The sequence below is a fragment of the Hesperophylax consimilis genome, chromosome 10 (genome assembly GCF_061612785.1).
Source record: "Hesperophylax consimilis isolate HC1 chromosome 10, BYU_Hcon_1.0, whole genome shotgun sequence".
In the NCBI taxonomy this organism is placed as follows: Eukaryota; Metazoa; Arthropoda; class Insecta; order Trichoptera; family Limnephilidae; genus Hesperophylax; species Hesperophylax consimilis.
In genome coordinates this window covers 17,030,735-17,048,988 of record NC_142845.1, presented here as the reverse complement: position 1 = coordinate 17,048,988, position 18,254 = coordinate 17,030,735, and the positions used below count along the sequence as shown (strand labels likewise).

The 18,254-nt window shown below is 32.1% G+C and overlaps 1 protein-coding gene across 1 annotated transcript in view; it reads right to left on the bottom strand.

Moving 5' to 3' along the window:
* The window catches only part of RhoGAP1A (Rho GTPase activating protein at 1A), an 80,620-nt gene extending 62,513 nt beyond the window's left edge, over nt 1-18,107 (bottom strand). The window contains exons 1-3 of the mRNA XM_089636654.1: nt 17,715-18,107; nt 17,170-17,413; nt 2,916-3,105 (exon numbers count right to left, since the gene is read on the bottom strand). Of these exons, the coding sequence (XP_089492780.1) occupies nt 2,916-3,105; nt 17,170-17,413; nt 17,715-17,978 (698 nt within the window). The 5' untranslated portion in view covers nt 17,979-18,107. The remainder of the gene's footprint in view (nt 1-2,915; nt 3,106-17,169; nt 17,414-17,714) is intronic.
* Nucleotides 18,108-18,254: the final 147 nt, after the last annotated feature.

Here is an 18,254-nt window from a genome sequence, read left to right as displayed (position 1 = left end):
TTGGTTTGACATTTTGAGACAAGTTGCATTTGAAGATGGGTGTTTTTATATAGTCAAACTTGGATATAACGAGCACGAAGGGACCGACTAAATTTGCTTCTTATAGCCGTTAATCGTCATATGTAAAATAGGTTTTTTGAAAGTCGTATTTACTTACCTACCTACCTCTACTATCAATATACATATTCCCAAAAGTACAGTATATTTTCAAAATACGATACCTTATTCAAAAAATAAATTAGAAGAATACACTTTTATTATTCAAATTTATTATCGATGATTGTTTTAAAGATTTCACTTTCATGCTTCTCAATTTCCTCTTCAAAACAATAATCAACTGGTTGGCTTCCAAGAAAAATATCACTAAACTGTCTTATCTTATTATCTCTGTACCTACCACTTATAAAATCGCACTTGTCATAAATAACTAGCTTGCGGGATTGTATTGGTTTTCGACTGTAAAATTTTACGTGTCACAAACCAGTGATGCACAACCCGCGGTCAGTTTTATACGGCCCACTTGGCAATAGAGAAAAATCTAAATGGAATCAAATTTGAAGAACCGGTTTGCATAACACGAAACTTTAAAAATCAACAATTACCCTTAGGCGAAGCTTAATGCCAAATCACTATTTTGATTAATCTTTATAACGAGTTGGTGTTCATTATGAATACCAAAAAAGTATGTTTTAGATAAATGGAAGGTTTTCCTATCGTTTCGCATGAGTAGAATACAAATAATAAAATAAATTACTCAATAGAAAATATAAATGTAAACTACTAAAAAAATTTTTTTTCAATAGAAATGTATGAACGCATAAAGGAAACAACTTTAAAAAATACAATAATATAGCTAAGATTATCTGTGACAGGTTCACTTGTGTACTTTTTTGCTTTCTTATAAAATAAATAAAAACCAGTTTTGTGCTTGAAATCGAACATTGAACCAAGAATACACACATTTTTGGCTTGTAGCTTCCTCTTAACTATTGAATTTCGCTATCAACAAAAAAAATCTGCTTGTAGGTGGCGGCCTTATTGAAAAATAGGCAAAGCGGCCCCTCTGCTGAAAAAGTTGTGCATCGCTATCATAAATTTATCGATTTCACATGCTGTGTGGAGGATCCTTTTAAGGAAATGAAGGAGGGGAAGTTCTGGGAAGTAAAAAAGTTATGAGGGGTAGGAAGGAATCCGAGGATCAGTATGTCCAGGAGTGAGGGACGAATGAATCCCCCCCCCCTCCCCACCTGCGGTGCAAGGGATCGAGAGTCCAACTGGAGAGGTCAAAGAATCTCCCTCAAGCGGTCTCTCCTGATCTGGCCCGCCACGCAGCTGTGTAGCAGACGCATACCCCGCCGAGAGCAGGACAAACCTCACCCCACGAACACGGGCACTCCTGCTATGTGACCAACCGTAGCGAACCATTGAGAGGTGTTGGTTATCCAATAAATGGTTCCTGCGGCAGAGGTACCCATACCCGCCTACCAAAGTGAACTTTACCGGCAGTTCAGATTTTACTACATACATACTTATTATAGACGTACATATTACTGGGAATATGACACACAGGATACATTCTAAATTATGGTACCTATTCAATGATTTCCCATTTATTTATGCGCCCATTTTGCTTTAAGTACAAGATTGCTTCTACGAAGTAATTTTCAATGACATACGGGGTTCTATATCAATTTAATGATACATACTTATATTATGTAGTTAATTGCTATGAATCATTCAACAGGCATATCTCTTACATTGCCATTTTTGATGGCTGTACTAAATTTAGGCCATTTACAATATTACACTATGCTAGTGACTTAATTAAAATGAGTACTTTTTGTGGAACGAGAAAGAGGAATAGTTACGAATTACTTAGACTTACTATTCAGATCAAGCTTAAGCCATAACAGCAATTTTTTGATCTTAAATGTTGGTCTCTTGTCATTGTGATACTGAGAGTAATAATAATATTTGGATGATTTGTATAGCGCCGTTTTTGTGCAAAATCACCTCAAGGGCCCTTCTAATCTGAAATGAAGTTAAAATTATTTGCACGTTTGCAGTTTGGAGATTGTGACTTCATGTCCAGAGACAGGGCTCTTACCAATCTGCCATGTACATGTAACACAGCGAATGTTGATGCGAACTCAGAACTCACACGGATGCATTGCTTGCATTCAGCATGTTTCAAATATTGTTATTCGACTTCAGAAATGAAAATTATAGTGAATGTATACACGTTTTCCTCTTTTCACTAATTACAATAGGTAGGCTTAACCTCCTGTTCCAGAAAGGGGCAAGTCACTTCTCTCAAACGCGAGTTTTGAGAGATGTCTAAGTTGTTTTATAAACTACTCTATAATTTAGGTAATCTTAGAAAAACTATTTGGAAATATAATTTTTTTTTTAAATCAAAAAATTAAAAAAAAAATTCCCGATATTACTTTTAAAGATATTAAATAATATCTAAAAAAATATTACATTTTTAAAATTTCCTCACTGCAAACGAGGCGCGAGTGTGGTTGTAAGAGGTGCATTTTACTGCAAAGGGCTACAATAATATGTGCTTGAGTTCAGTGGCGCCTCGAAAAAAATCATTGATGTAGTTTAGTAAAAAACAATTTTTTTTTTTCAAGATTCGATATGTGTATGAAGATTTTCAGGAAATTTCAATTTAGCCGTGCGCCGCACAGATTTCCTGAAAATATTTATACAAAAAATCAACTATTCGGGAAAAAAAATTTGACATCTTCGACTACAACAACATTAATAATTCCATTTTTTTGTAATATTACCACTCTATATACCCAAAAGTCACGAGCCGCCATTGCTTGATTTTATACTATTTCTTTTACCTTAACAATCTTATTTATTTAGGATCCTTTCACGGTAATATTTTACTTTAAATTTACCTTGGGGGTATTCTTCGCTTGGCAGCCACCACTTCTCCACTCGGCGATGGTGGCCTCGGCTGTTGCTGCTCATCATTCTTCTTGGGTTTCCCGTCGACTTTCTTGAGACCATTCACTTCGATGACCGTTACAAAATCGCCGCCCCCTTGTGAAGCCGGCCTTACTTTAGGCTTGGGCGATGTTGCTAGCTCTGCAAATAAAGTAACAGTACCTGCTTAGTAAAATATTTAAATAATATAGAATTAATTTGAATATATCAGAAGAATTTTTTTCTATTATTTCACTCAATCTATTTACTAGCTCTGAAAATAAAATAATAGTACCTAAATTTAAATTTTATGATATTTGCTCTTTTATTTATCTTATTAATGCCAAATACTCTATAATATTAATAATACCTCCAACTACGGACGTTTCCCATACATTATTACATGCATTCATTACTGCAACGTTGCAAGTTGTGTTGCCTTGATGATCTCTCATACATTTTAATGGATTTGATGTGAAATTGTATTCGTTATTTTAGGTTGAAATTTTTAAAAATACAGCTAACACATTAAAAAAATATTAAATCGTCTATTAACTCTGTCTTTGATGGTTTAGAAAGGTAATAAAATATTTATATAAGTGTGACAAATTTTACAAAAAAGATATCTATATATTTAATAATATAAATGCACAATTTTTTTTTATTTATAATTATTACATATCAATATATTTAATATATTCGATAATTCAAAACACATACAAAATTCTGTTTTTCCTCCTTCATATAATTCGAGCCTCTTCATAAATTCTTTCCTACAGCCCCTACCTTAACCCGCCTCACAAGGCTGCCTAACCGGGTGGCCACATAGCTCCCCTGCCTTTACACTGTACAGATCGGTGCGTTCTTTTGAGGTTCGCATAAAAAAATACAAAAATTTGTTTCGAACATTGACGATGATTAAAACATCAAATTGAATACACAATGCTACATGGAACTAACACAGCTTTGCTGAATTTACCTTAATTTTTTTTCTAATTATACTAGTTATATCCCGCCTCACATTGCAGTGGCTAAGTCTGTCTGTGCAGATAGAGAAACAATAACGCGTTTTACTTTTACCTCTATCAGATGGCGCTGTTTTAAAAAAAAAACATGTTTATACCAGTCACATGTGACAAAAAAATTTCAAAGGAATCAGTAACTTTCGGATATTTAAGATTTTTAACAAATTTTAATTTATATAGATTTTAAATGGTTAAATTCAAGTTTTACATAATTGAGAACATTTTATTTGCTAGGATTTAACAAAATCATTTCATAAACTATAAACTGTCAACATTTTTTGGCGCCGTGAAAAACAACTTGGTAGTGTTTTTGCTGTTTGTTCGAAAACTGAACCACAGAACCCATTTTTTTAAATCCAAATTGATTAAAATTCGAAACACCTCCACCAAATACTAAATAAATTCAATTTGCCGTCATTGAAAGGAAGCTATTGCTAAATTTTATCTTAATTTTGTGAGAAAATATGTCTACATGTATTGTGAAGCCATTGGCTAGCTGGTTTATTTTGTGTATTAATATTATTAGAACATATTTTCAACACAAATACATTAAAATAAATTATACATTCTGATTGATTGACCACATGATTATGAATTAATACATCAGCGATAGCTTTGTGGCAGTCTGATGAAGTCACCATTATATTGATTCATAAAGCAAAAGTGAACATGTACAAAAATTTTGACGGCCTCCATGTTAGAGGGGTAAGGCACTCGATTAGCAAGTTGGAGGTCGTGGATTCAAATTCCGGCGTGCGCAAGTAAATTTGATTTGATTAATTTTTGTTATTTCGCAAATGATTAAGTTTAAGTAACATAAAGTATATTTGCAGTACGTTACAAGGTGGAAGATACTCTCAGTATCGCCCTGGTGTAAGACAAACATTCAGAATTGAAACCAAATGGCTTTGGCCATGTTAGTTGACCAGATCTAAATAGCCAGGTCCTTCCCCATATCCTTCCTCTCCTTAATACCTTTATCCTCACAATACACCCCAATTGGGGATGCCATAGTCTCACTATCTCCAGACGGTTGAGATCTTGTGAGGTTTCACATAAATCAAAAACAATTGAAAATTACACAGCTGAGACACAATATTTTATAGGTAGCTACGTAATAAATAGTGATTTTGTGTATTTTTTAACCAAAAAACCCCTGTGTGTATGTTGTAGAATCACTTACAAAACTGCATTAATAATTATTTCAAACTGTCTTGAATCAAAATCATACTAGTGCCCTTTTGCATTTGGAGCGAGAACATTAAGTGCTTCTTTTTTCCTTAACCTTTCACTAGCTTGTACAAATTACTGAAGTCACTTCAATTCCAATATAATTATGTAAAAAATATGCCTACTGAGTTACTTTCCTAAGTTATAAAATGAAAAATATCCATTCGAGCTATGGTTGTTCGGAATTCGATTCGACCATTCGATTTAAAAAAATCATACCTTCAAATATTAATATGAAATCACGTTTGAACTACTTACTGTGGTTTAAAGCCAATGAATCTACCTAAATATTAACACGAAATCACATATGAACTACTTACTGCGGTTTAAAGCCAATGAATCTACCTTAATATTAATACGAAATCACATATGAACTACTTGACTTGCGGCTCGTGACTTTTGAGTGTGATAGGGTCTAAACTTTGATAAATTTGACATTATTGATGTTATTTAATCGAAAATGATTTTTTTTTTCGAGAAACGAATTTTTGTATGAAGATTTTCTGGAAATTCAGTTTGGCACGAATTTCCTGAAAATCTTCATACAAAAACAAATTTTCGAAAAAAAAAAAACTTTTTCGGCTACAACAATTTTTTGTAATATTAGCATTCTAATACACCCAAAAGTCACGAGCCGCCACTGGTCCCAAGTATTAAAAAAAATATTATTTACTCTATAAGTTCCATTTTTAAATTTGAATAAGATTTTAAATATCCTTGCGGAGTGACAAATTTGAAATTACAGGATTAATTAAAAATAAAAGATGATATTTTTGCTAGAGGAATTATGTGAATTTATATCTCAAATTGATGTACATAACAATATTTAAGAAGAAAATACGGAAAACCCTTCATGGAAAAGAAATTTAACGATACTATAAAATAAAAAGTAATAACACTAGCAACAAATTATTAGAAACATGTTTAATGAATGGATAAATAAAACATAAAATCAAATAAAGTTCCCGCTTTGATACCGCAAATGGGTGCTGATAACAATGGGAATATTTTTAGTCACTGTCATGGTTAAAAAGTTGCAGCACAAAACCTTTTTTCAGTTAACAAGGTTCACAATTAAACATATCTAAAACAATTGTTGGTTCCACACTTGGATTTGTAAAAAATAAAATCTAAAAAAAATTACTTTTACAAATCTAGAATCTTATCTGTGCAGTTGGGGGAGTTGCCGTTTTAGATATATCGTATACAAAAAAACTCTATAAATATACCTACAGCTTGACACACTTATGTTGGCAGGTGGTCAACGGAGGAACTTGCAAACGAACAACCATTTAAAAAAAAAAACAATTTATTTTCACACCATAAGAGTGCCCCTGATATTATATCGTCACCCGGTTGGGCATCGTTGTGATGCGGGTTAAGATAGGGGATGTAGGAATGGATTTATGAAGAAGGAAAAACAGATGTTGACAGTTTGCTCCAAATATGAGCCGATAAACAAAAACGAGTTAAAGAAATGACACATTCTCATGAAGCCATGCTGAACGGGTGTTCCACTCGTGACCGTCGAGTTTCAAACACATGTGCCGATGCTCAATGCTGCTAGCTCTTTAGAGCAGGCTCCTTTGAAATACCTGTACAACATACTCAGCATGCCTACATTGCGTATTGTACATTAGAGATGGCAATCGGTCTGTTGACAACGAATTTTCAAAGCAGTTTTATCAAGTATTTTGGGGCTCCAGCCCTGAGATGGCTTCCAAATTCTGTGGGACGTACTTGAAATTTGTACACGGTTAGCAGCTGGTCACAATTGAAGAATCTGCTAGCAAAATCTACACTAGCTACGCCACTTACCCCAAAGCTAAGTATGTAAAATTATTGTTTGTTGGTGCCTTTTTTGACCACACCTACAAAGTTAATCATATCACCTGTACAACAATGAAATAACAAACAAATTAACTTATTTTTAAACTCAGATTAATTTATTGTATCCACAAAATCTACACTAGCGACACCAGCAACTGCAAACTGTATGTTGATCTGTAGTTTGTTTGTTACGTCGACCAGTTATTATTTCAGTAACCTAACTTAACTTTGTGATTGAAAAAAAAATTCTATAAATAAGTGGTGAAGTTTCATCTTATTCATGGGCGAAAATACAGCGAGCGAATAAAGTTAATAATAATTAAATAATATTATGTATTCCGAGCGGAAGATTATGAAGAGTACCGTTGTAAATGCAAATGAAGGCAAATAATATCAGATAAAACAATATACACGATAAACAATGAGCCATTGTCTGTAGAATTGATTCCCACAGTTGAAACGAAACGTAGCTGCCAGGAGACTAAGAATTGCTTTCATATTAACATTAGAAAATAATCATTTGGTAAAAGTGTTCAAGTCAAGTGTTGTTGAAAATATAATTTTATTTTCACCATGGTCCAAGTGAATATTCTTCACATCGAGACCGTGCATTCCGAATTTTGATCGAAATATAAGGGTGCGTATATGCACGTGAGCCAAACTGCCGAGCTGTACGAGGAAAGGAAACGAAGCAACCGCAAATGGAGCGAAACGGTTGCTTGGTTCCCTTTCCCGTAATTGGTGGCTTGTATGCACGTTCTTTCTCAAGTCAAACATACTTCCCTTGAACATTTCAAGTGTAAAGCTTTCAAAAAATATATATGTTATTTTTAAAGATAATTTCTATACATTTTATTTGTATATATTAGTTGAAAAGTAATAATACAGGATGTCTGCAGGTAAAGTACAAAAACTTCAGGAGTTAATTCCACACAATTGTAGGAGTAAAAAAGATAAATAACTTTATTCGAAATTCTGTTGTTTTTTTTCTGTACAAAAATATTTTTCCATGCAAACAATTTAACTTTACTATCTGAAAACTACTTTAAACTTTGGAATGTCGCAAAAAGTTTTTACTTTTAATATTTATTTATTTACGCCTTAATGGGCTTTTACAAAAGTAGTTAACAAGTAATAAAGTTGTGTTACATAGTTTAAATATTAAAATATTATCTATATTTAAATATTCTATTGTGCAGAATCACCTCCCGAAGTTAGTGCAGTTTACCCCAGGACATCTTGTACATATGTATATGCAATTTTTTTGATAGAAAAAAAATTGCAAAGCATTCTTCAAAAATTATAAAAAATACATCTATTTCTGTTACTTAACATGTTAGAGGTATGAAAAATTCACAGGGTTTCTTTAAATGCTACTTTGACATTAAGACATTTGTAGAAAGATTTTTGTTCTATTTTACTCATATTAATTATAAACGTAAAGCATGTTAATTGTAATTGGTATTTAATATTAGCGCGCTCCCTCCAACATTCGAATTTACATAACTCCTTTTCAAACCATCTTCTTCTATTTGAACGCTTATTACGAAGCCTTAACATCAGACGGTGTATAGAAATTAGTGGTAATTCCTGAAAGGAGATGATTCTATATCATATTATAAAGTAATTTAATACTTAAACTTAAAGTCAGCGAGGTAAATGGAAGGAAATGATTTTTTTTTTCACACAAAATGCGCACTTTTAGGAGTAAAAAAAATAACATCAAGAAGAATTTATCGAGTTGTGTCATTTTTCCTGTCAATTATTGTATTGTCAAAATCGGGAATCAATCATAACCTCACATATTAACGTACTGCGATTTGTTTTAAAATTGGTGTTTTTTTTAAATATTTTTTTTTACATTAACCCCACACAGGAAAATAATATTCCACAGGCCCGTTTCAACTTTTGGGATGCTTTGTGGAGGGTCATTTATAAAGAAAGGAAGTTTTGGGAAGGTAAAAGGTATAAGGGTTGGCTAGGAATCAAGGGATCAATGTGTCTAGGAGTGATGGATACGTGAATATATCCCTCCAACTGCGGCACAAGATGATGGGTCGAGAGACCAGTTGGAGAGGTCAAAGGGTCTCCCCAAACCCGCCTCTCTCGGTCTAGCTGGTGGGCAGGCGCAGCTTGAACACACCTCACCCGAAAAACCCTGCTAAATCACCAAACATAGGGAACCACTTGGGGTGACCTATGGCAGAGGTGTTGATTATCCAATAAATGGTTCCCGGGGAGGCGGTGCCCAAACCCGCCTCCCAAATGGAAAACAATTGAAATTGGTGTTGCCATAAATTGAAATTTTTTGTTACATTTCTATAATTTATTGACATTCTGCCCTCTGTTCATTGGCAAATTTCTTATCTAGGAGAAAATACAAGAGCCATTATGTACAACATTTTACATTTCTCTTATCTATAATAAACAGTACACTCATTATGGAAATACTCAAACTCCTTTACGTACTTACTGTTCATATGACTGATTTATTTTTTAAGTTTACATAATAAATTTATTAATTGTAAAAATTATACGTTTTATGGCTGGTATTAATAAATATTCACTTCTTAGCAGGTTCTATTATTTGACACTTTCACAGAAATAATAATAAGTGCGTAATTTTTATCTTTGTATTCACTATCTAGATAGCAGATAAGGTTAAGATATGTATATTTATTTTTTATATTTTTATTCAGCTGTCAAAGTAAATAGTAAATCAGCGATTGGGATATTGAAAACTTGCCTAGGTAGGTACCTAATTAACAGTGGCATAAACTCCATAAAGGCTGAAAAGCTGTGCCTAATATGAAACTTTTTTAAATGCAACAAAATGTATTTCATGTCTTTTCATGGCTAACTTGTAATAGACTTTTCTTAAGGCCGAGTGTAGTTTTTTATTAATTTAAAATAATGATTATATTATTAAGCAAATCGATTATGATAGTGTTTTCAACAAGTAAAATTTTTTTTATACATTTTTTAAATTAACATAGGCTTAGTAATTATCAAAATCTAATCGAAAATATGACCTTTTTCAGACCGTAATACGTGCGTTTTAAAAAATACTATTAAAGGCTGAATATCGTCAAAAAATACCTGAAGGGGTTTTCTTTAAACGTACGAAAAAAAAACTAAAAAATAAATAAAATAGGTTCGTAGTTTAATTTTTTCATAAACTCTAATTGTACTTGTTTTTAAAATGCAGATTATAAAACTTTGGATACGTTTATTTAACAAAACTAAACGATAAATTACTGGTATTATATTTTTCCATTTTTTAAAGTTAATTTAATATTTTTTATACTACAATTTAAGAAAGAACTTTTAGATTTTTAAATTACTTTTAAAACAGGCCGTCTGCTGGCGCCTATTTGAAATTTTAAATACGGTAGAACATCGAACTAAAAGCTTCTTTTAAATATCCCAACAGATGGCGCTATCATGGTTCGCTATTGACTCTTCCCATGTCATAAGCCAATATTCAACGTATAAATCGGTTTCAGTTATACAAGCCAAACGGCCACTGGCTTAGGTTATGCTATTCTGTACACTATACTGTAAAATTCTCGCCTCGAAGTTTGCGGGATCTAATATCGGAATGGGCAAGTAAATTTTATTTGGTTAATTTGTGTTATTCACAATTAATGAATTAATATACGTATGGTATATGCGCGTTACGTTTCATAGTGAAAGATACTCTCAGTATCGCCTGGTGTAAGACCACCATTCAGAATTGAAACGTTACTTGAAATGGCTTTAGCCGTGTTTGGTGACCAAATCTGAATAGCCAGGTAGATTCACTTATTCAATAAATAATACCCGTTCTGCGGTCTAAATTTAAATAATGATTTGTGGTCTTTCATCGGGGCGATACTGACAGTATCTAACGCTCTGGAAAATGCCGCAAATATAATACTTATGTACATTGTGAAATAACACAAATTATTAAAATAAAATGTAGGTTGGTATTCGTGCACGCCAAGATTGTAACCCGCGACGTCACGGAGGTCGTCATCCTGTTGAGTCGGGCCATATCTCGATATTTATTATTGTTTTTGTAAATTATTCTAAAAAACATGAATGAAAAGACAAAACACAAATAACCTGACATTTTTAGGTCGGGATATCAATTTACCGTCCACTGTAAAACAACTTACAAAAATGTCCACCCGCGCAAGGCGCTTTTTAGTTCAAGTGGCATCGTTGTAAATGAACTAGATGTTGCCAAATCTGAGGTTTTGCTTCACCAAGGACTGTTCAACACAAGCGAATTTTGGGCCCGATGGCGTTTCTGTGGGCCTTAGAAAACAATAATGTTATTTATAACGGTTATTGTGACCGAGGTAGAACGAACAGAGGTACTCTGTTTTTTGACCAGATGTAGGTATATTTTTTACAATGCGTGCATCTGACGGCCGGCCTGTCCGGTGGTGAAGCTTTGGACTCCCATTCCGAAGGTCGCGGGTTCGAACCCGGTGTACGCAAATAAAGAAGTATTAGCATTTATATCTGAACCTAGATATTTATTCTGGACCACAGAATCAATAAAATTTTATTTTGTTAAAAGTATTTTCTTATTTAAAATTTTAAGTACTTAAAAAATTATTTATTTATATTATTTCATTTAATTCATTGTTATCTATTGAATTTAATGTGTTAATTATTGTGCATAAAACTATGTAAAACCAAATGCCAAAATGTTTTTAATAGAGATATACATAATTAAGAAATTGGCACATACATCATCATACAAAGAATTGAAATGAAATAAAAAGAATTTGGCATTCTCAGACTATAAAAATATTACCATTCGTTATTTCGGCTACTGGCATTATACCTAGCTCTCTAATTAAAAATTTAGGCGTATTAGATCTTTCAAAAAAATTATATATAAAGATGCAAAAGTCGGTCATTTTGAATACATGTAGGATAACAAAAGATTTTTTAAATATTTATGTTGAGGGATCAGTAGGATTTATAGGCACTGTTAGAAGTTCTACCGAGCCGAACCCTCTGATATGAAAATATCTGGAGTCGGTGAATTATTTTCCCATTTGATCTTTTGTGAGTTGACGTGTTGTTCTTGTATTGTTTTGTATTTATTTTGCTTATATAATGCACTTACATAATGTTGATTGACTAGATGATCATTTGTGGAAAAGTGAGGGGAAGGGTTTAGTTTTTCCTATGGGGAAGATTTAACCCGGACAACAAAATCGGAAGCATAAAAAAAAGAAATGTCAGGCTTTCTGTAAAAATATTAAAATACATTCAATTAAATTAAATGTTACCTTGTATATATTCGTTTATATTCTAATTAAATAAATAATACAAAAAATAGTGCCATCTGGTAACTGAAATTCATAACTTTTATAACGAAGATTTACACTACCGCCATCTTACTGTTTTCAGGCAAACGTTTTTAAAATAAATTCTAGTTAGAAAAAATATTGTTTTGGAAATGAACAACAGAGTTCGTGTGTGTCGAAAATAGTTGATTTTGTCAGGTATACAATCACTCTTAAACTATAATAAAACATTTTACCTAACTTTTCATAAAAACAGAAAAACAAACCTCCCAATAACTTTAAAATTAGATTGCATAATGCTAACTGTAATAAAGTAAAATGCACCTCTTGCTTTGAACTTGGTAAAATTGAAAAGATCAAATATTTGGGTATATATATTGACACAAATTTAAACTAGCAACCACAAATTAATAACACCGTTTCTAAATTAAGATATCTGACGTACATATTTTATAGACTTAAGGAAGTACTCCATGTTGACAAATTGAAAATGATTTATTTTTCTCTAAGTGCAATCCTCAATTATGTATGGTATATTAGGATGGGGTGGCGCACTAGATACATTTTAAAACCACTACAAATAGTAAAAAATCATATTATCAAGGTTATCATATAATAAAAAGAGTACATTTTCGACTAATCAATTGTACAAGGAATCTCAACTATTCAATCTCCGTAAACTATTTTTACTTCAAAGCCTGAAATATGTCTTGAAAAACCAAAACAAATTTCAAAAATATGAACCCAAAATCAACTTTAGAAGAAATCATGTATTTTATACCCCACAAACCAATACAAAACTCACAGTAGCTTTATTGGACCTCGCACTTTTAATCTATTACCAAAAAATAAATAAAGTAACAACTAAACTAGGGCAATAAAAAAAAGAATTAAAGTTGTGGCTGTACAATGCTAATGTTGAAGCATTATTCATTTAATTTTTACTTTTTTCTCTTTTTCTATTTGTTTCTGTATATTTATTATTAATTTATTTTGTGTTCTTTTACTTCATATATATTATCTTACAATCTTTATTTTTACTTTGATTTATTTTTAAAATGCACCTCTTGCACAATCTTTTAGACTAACTTTAATTATAATCCTACCGTTTTTCTTTATATGCTTACTGTTATTTTTAGGTACAAAAATATAATGTATACACTTATATTACCCACACACAGGCTGCGCCTTAGTGGGTTCCCTTTCTTATTATTATAAAACTGTAATGTCAAATGTATAAATTGGGAAAAAACAAAGGAAAAAAAAAATATATATACAGGGTGTCCGGAAACTCATAGTACAAGCGGGAAACTGGTGAATCTACATCACATTTGGAGTCGATTTTGTAGTATATTTTTTTTTTATTTGAGCTTTTGTTATCGAGTAAATCGACTTTGACGTTGATTTTTTTTTTTTTTTTTTTAATCAAATTCTTATAAATTATTACTGAAGATCAAAGTACCCAACTAATTAAAACTATTTGAAAGTAAAACAAATGAAGAAACTCGGATTTGAAGCATTATTTTGAAATCACCCTTCATTTAACCCGGTGTAATCATAAAATATTTCTGCTCTGCAGGGTTAAAACATCTGTTATTCAACCCTAAACACCAGAAAAAACTTTAACCCTAAAATAGCCGAAAAATATTTTTTTTTGGTTTTTTTTTTTTTTTTTTGAAAATGCTCAAATCAAAAAACTTTATGTTTTTTTGGGTTCCCCATGTGGTGTAGATTCTCCAGTTTCCCGCTTGTACTACGAGTTTCCGGACACCGTGTATATATATTAAAAAAAAAAACAAAATAAAAAAAAGGACGAAAAATTTCTGATCAAAATATATTATTCCATTAATTTAGTAAGGATCTTGTATGTCCATTTCTTCAGTTGGCCGCAATGATCAATGATCCAAAGAGTCTATATGCTGAGTTTCAGCTCGATCGGATGTCGGGAAGTGGTTTTTTCTACTTCCAAGATTTGCATTCATTCATGACCGAACACAAAAAAGAAATTCAAACAGATGTATTTAATAACATGTAGGAACCCAAAATTAACCTTACAAATGCCTGAATGAATTTATTTTTCCCTAACAAAGCGCAATACTTACACATATTTTTAACTTAATTAACCCTGATTTATCTACGTTCAGTGAAGTTCTTACAAAATAATCACAATACATTAGGATATTAGAACAACAATTCACCGCGACCCTAAACACGTAAAAAACCTAATGAAAGCCACCGCTTTGATGTCATTTATCCACATAAATACCGCAGGAATGACCGAATAAAAGCATTTGTATTATTTGCTGAGTATTCTCGACCACAGTCCGGCCACATGCATCAAAGCGGTGCGATGTGTAGAGTGCGCACGCGGCACATGTTGAACGCTATTCACGAAGGCGATCAAAGGAATTGTGGACAGTCACATTGCACTCGATTTGCATCGGAAAACACACTTTGACCGAGTAAAATGACAATTACCCGTTGTACGCTGGCTTACACTATTTTCGTAATAACTACTGTTTATCGCAAAATTATGTTTTTGTAAATTATACTGTCTTACCAGATAATGTGTTGTGTTTATTGGTTCATATGAATACACTTCCTATAGTGATGTCTTTGCGAAATGTCACTGAGAAAAAGCCTTGTCTTGCTTACGTCTACTTATTGTTTTAAACGAAAAAGGGACGAGTGTATACTTACATTGTTCAAAATTTTATGCATGAAAAGTTTTCATGTATAAAATTTATACATGATAAAATATTAATACATAAAACTTTTCATGTATAAATTTTATACTTGAAAGTTCAACATTTTTTATATGTAAATTTTTTCATGTATAAAATTTACATTGTTTAAAATTTTATACATGAAAAGTTTTACAATGCATATTTTTTAATATAAAAAAATAACTATTTTCTTTTTCACTGGAATGTTCTATTGTGATTTCAAATAACAAGCTTGAAAGAAATAGTATGCAAGCAAGTTTTGTATTTGACTCAACAGTCTCGATACCTACAACTGTTTTATGTGTCATTTAAAGAAGGGCTTAGGATTAAAATATTGTATCTCCAATTTTGCTCGAAAAAAGTTCTGTAATGTACTAAAGATAGCCTATTTTTTTGGGTTCAAATATTTCAAATAATATAACCTACTGCCCATAAAATATAAAAATACGAAAATATATCTTATATACATCAAATTTAGGTCGAAAAAGTTATGAAACGTACTGAAGATCATACCTACAACTGTTTTATATGTCATTAAAAGGGGGCTTAGGATTAAAATATTGTATCTCCAGTTTGGTCAAAAAAGATCTGAAATGTACTAAGGATAGCCTATTTTTTTGGGTTAAAATATTTCAAATAATCTAACCTACTGCCCATAAGATATAAACATACGAAAATATATCTTAAATACATCAAATTTTGGTCGAAAAAAGTTCAGAAATGTACTAAAGATAGCCTATTTTTTTGGGTTCAAATATTTGTAATAATCTAACCTACTGCCCATAAGATATAAACATACAAAAATATATCTTAAATCCTCCAGGCACTGTTTTTATGGACACAGATATTGTATCTCCTTAATATATACAGGTGTTAAGGAACATACTTGACTTACCTTAATCAGTGATTCCTGGAATTATTTGGAGTAAAAAATTAAAATAAAATTTTGGTATATGGTGACTTTTTTGATGTTTTTTTTGTAATTTTTCAAATTTTTCACTTGTTGTCACTGGCCACACTGAGATCAAAATTAAATTTGTTTTTTACTCCACATAATGTTAGGAATCACTGGTTAAAGTAAGTCAAGTACATCCCTTGACACCTGTATAATTTATCTATAAGCTAAACAAAAATCCATGTCAAAATATTGTATTTTACATCAGATACAGATACTATAATATGGAACTAAAAAATCAAAGCATCGAGGTTTGCAAGCTTTCTATTTCAGTTTCAATATTCAACTCAATATTATGATTTATGGAGATCCAATATTTTAACTATGAGACATTTATCTTTGAACATAATAATTACAAGTGGAGTAATAAGAAATACAATAAATTAATGATGAAACTGTAAAGGATAAATAAAAATAATTGAAGAAAATCTATGTAGCTAAATATTATTTTAATACAAAATCATTTACCAAAATACTTAGTCAGTTGTGATTACAATAATTTTGGTAAATGGCAACACCCGTTGATCCTAAATTAACTGTTAAAACACCAGTTTTAGAATAACCGTTTTTCATAAAAAAATAAAAAAATTATAAATGGCTTCCACACTTCAACAGCGTTTTTCTAATAATGTGAATTAATGTTTCAACGTTGTTCAGAGTAAATAATGAGAGATATGATATAAAGACAGTGAACCTCTCTCGATCGACTATTTGGGTACCTCTGAAATATACTAACACAGTCATCTATCGCATGTTTACTAAATTTTAAAGCACAATATTAAAACTATTATAGAGATACACTAAAAAACAAAAGGTAAAGTTGACGAATTCCGTCTCAAAAATAACATTTATGTCGGGGGAGTAAAAGATGCAAAAGTTGTATATATTTTTTTTAAATCAAAGTTAATGTTTCACATGCAACCACCATGTTTTTTCTTATTTGTATCATCTGAAGTTAGTGATAAGTAAAATTTGAAGGTAAGGAAATATGCACAAATTATTAAAATAATCCAAACTAAGAACCTATTTCCCATCTCCCCCAAAGCATATAGTAGTTTCTTGTAGTAAATAAATTAAAATCAATTGTTATTTTTTTAAATTTCACAGTATAATAATAACACGGAAATAATAAGGATTGATAATTTTACCTGGTTCTTTAACTTCTGTCTTCTTGGGTAACTCACTAGTGCACCTTCTAAACTGTTCACTGGAAGATAACTCAGTAATGCACTGATTTATTGAGTTCCTATGCCCAATAGCACTACTTGTCTTTTGTCTTAATATAACTTCCTCTTCATCCACACTTATAACACTTGGATCTGCAGTTTCTTCCTCACCCGGTAGAGACTTCTCAGTTGTGTTTTCGCTAGCATCCAAGTTGTTAATCTTTTCCTGGAATAATAAGCACTATCGTTTACAATTATTGAATAAGATACGGATAATAACATGCTGTAAAACATGACTAATGCGTTTGTTTACAAAAGATAACAATCTCAAGATCCCGATTTTGCCATTACTGACAGGTGTGTCAGACTCTAGCCCAACCCAAATGCTGTAAAAGACTGAATCAAACTGCGTTAATGTTGATCACACAGTAGAAATGTGGGGCAGGGAAGATATCAGATATATTAATGTTGACAGGAAAACCAAGCAGTCGGGGGAGACAATAAATGCAAGGAGTGCTATCACCTACCTTATCACTATTGTCATCGACTTCTGGGGGCGGGGGGGCGGTGCGGATGGGAAGCGGGTTTGTCTTGTGTTTTTCCACATCCAACAATAACCGCTCCAAATATTCTACGTAGAACTCTTCCTTCTCCAGCTCCTCCCTCAGAATAGCAACTTTTTGTTTGTGTTTAGACAGATTTGCCCGCACGTCCTCTTCCCAAGCTGCAGGAAGGGCACTTTCGGGAAACCGCTGCATCCATACCCGCTGAAAGTCGCCGAAAACACTCATCTTATGGAGAATAATATCATGTCAATAAAACATGCGAAAAACTAACACCTCCTTCACAATTTTCACTAAAACAGCATAAGTTTACATTTCAATACATAATTGACACATAGAGGCCTCCTGCCATGATAGAAAAACACTTTCATCTAGTTCGGTCTTGCCATTGGTAAACGTTCGTACAATATACACTCGCATTGCTACCAACTTACCAACTTACTATCCTCATTTCACTCACTTCACACCGATACCCCACAGACAGCCACTAGAAGTTAGCGGCAA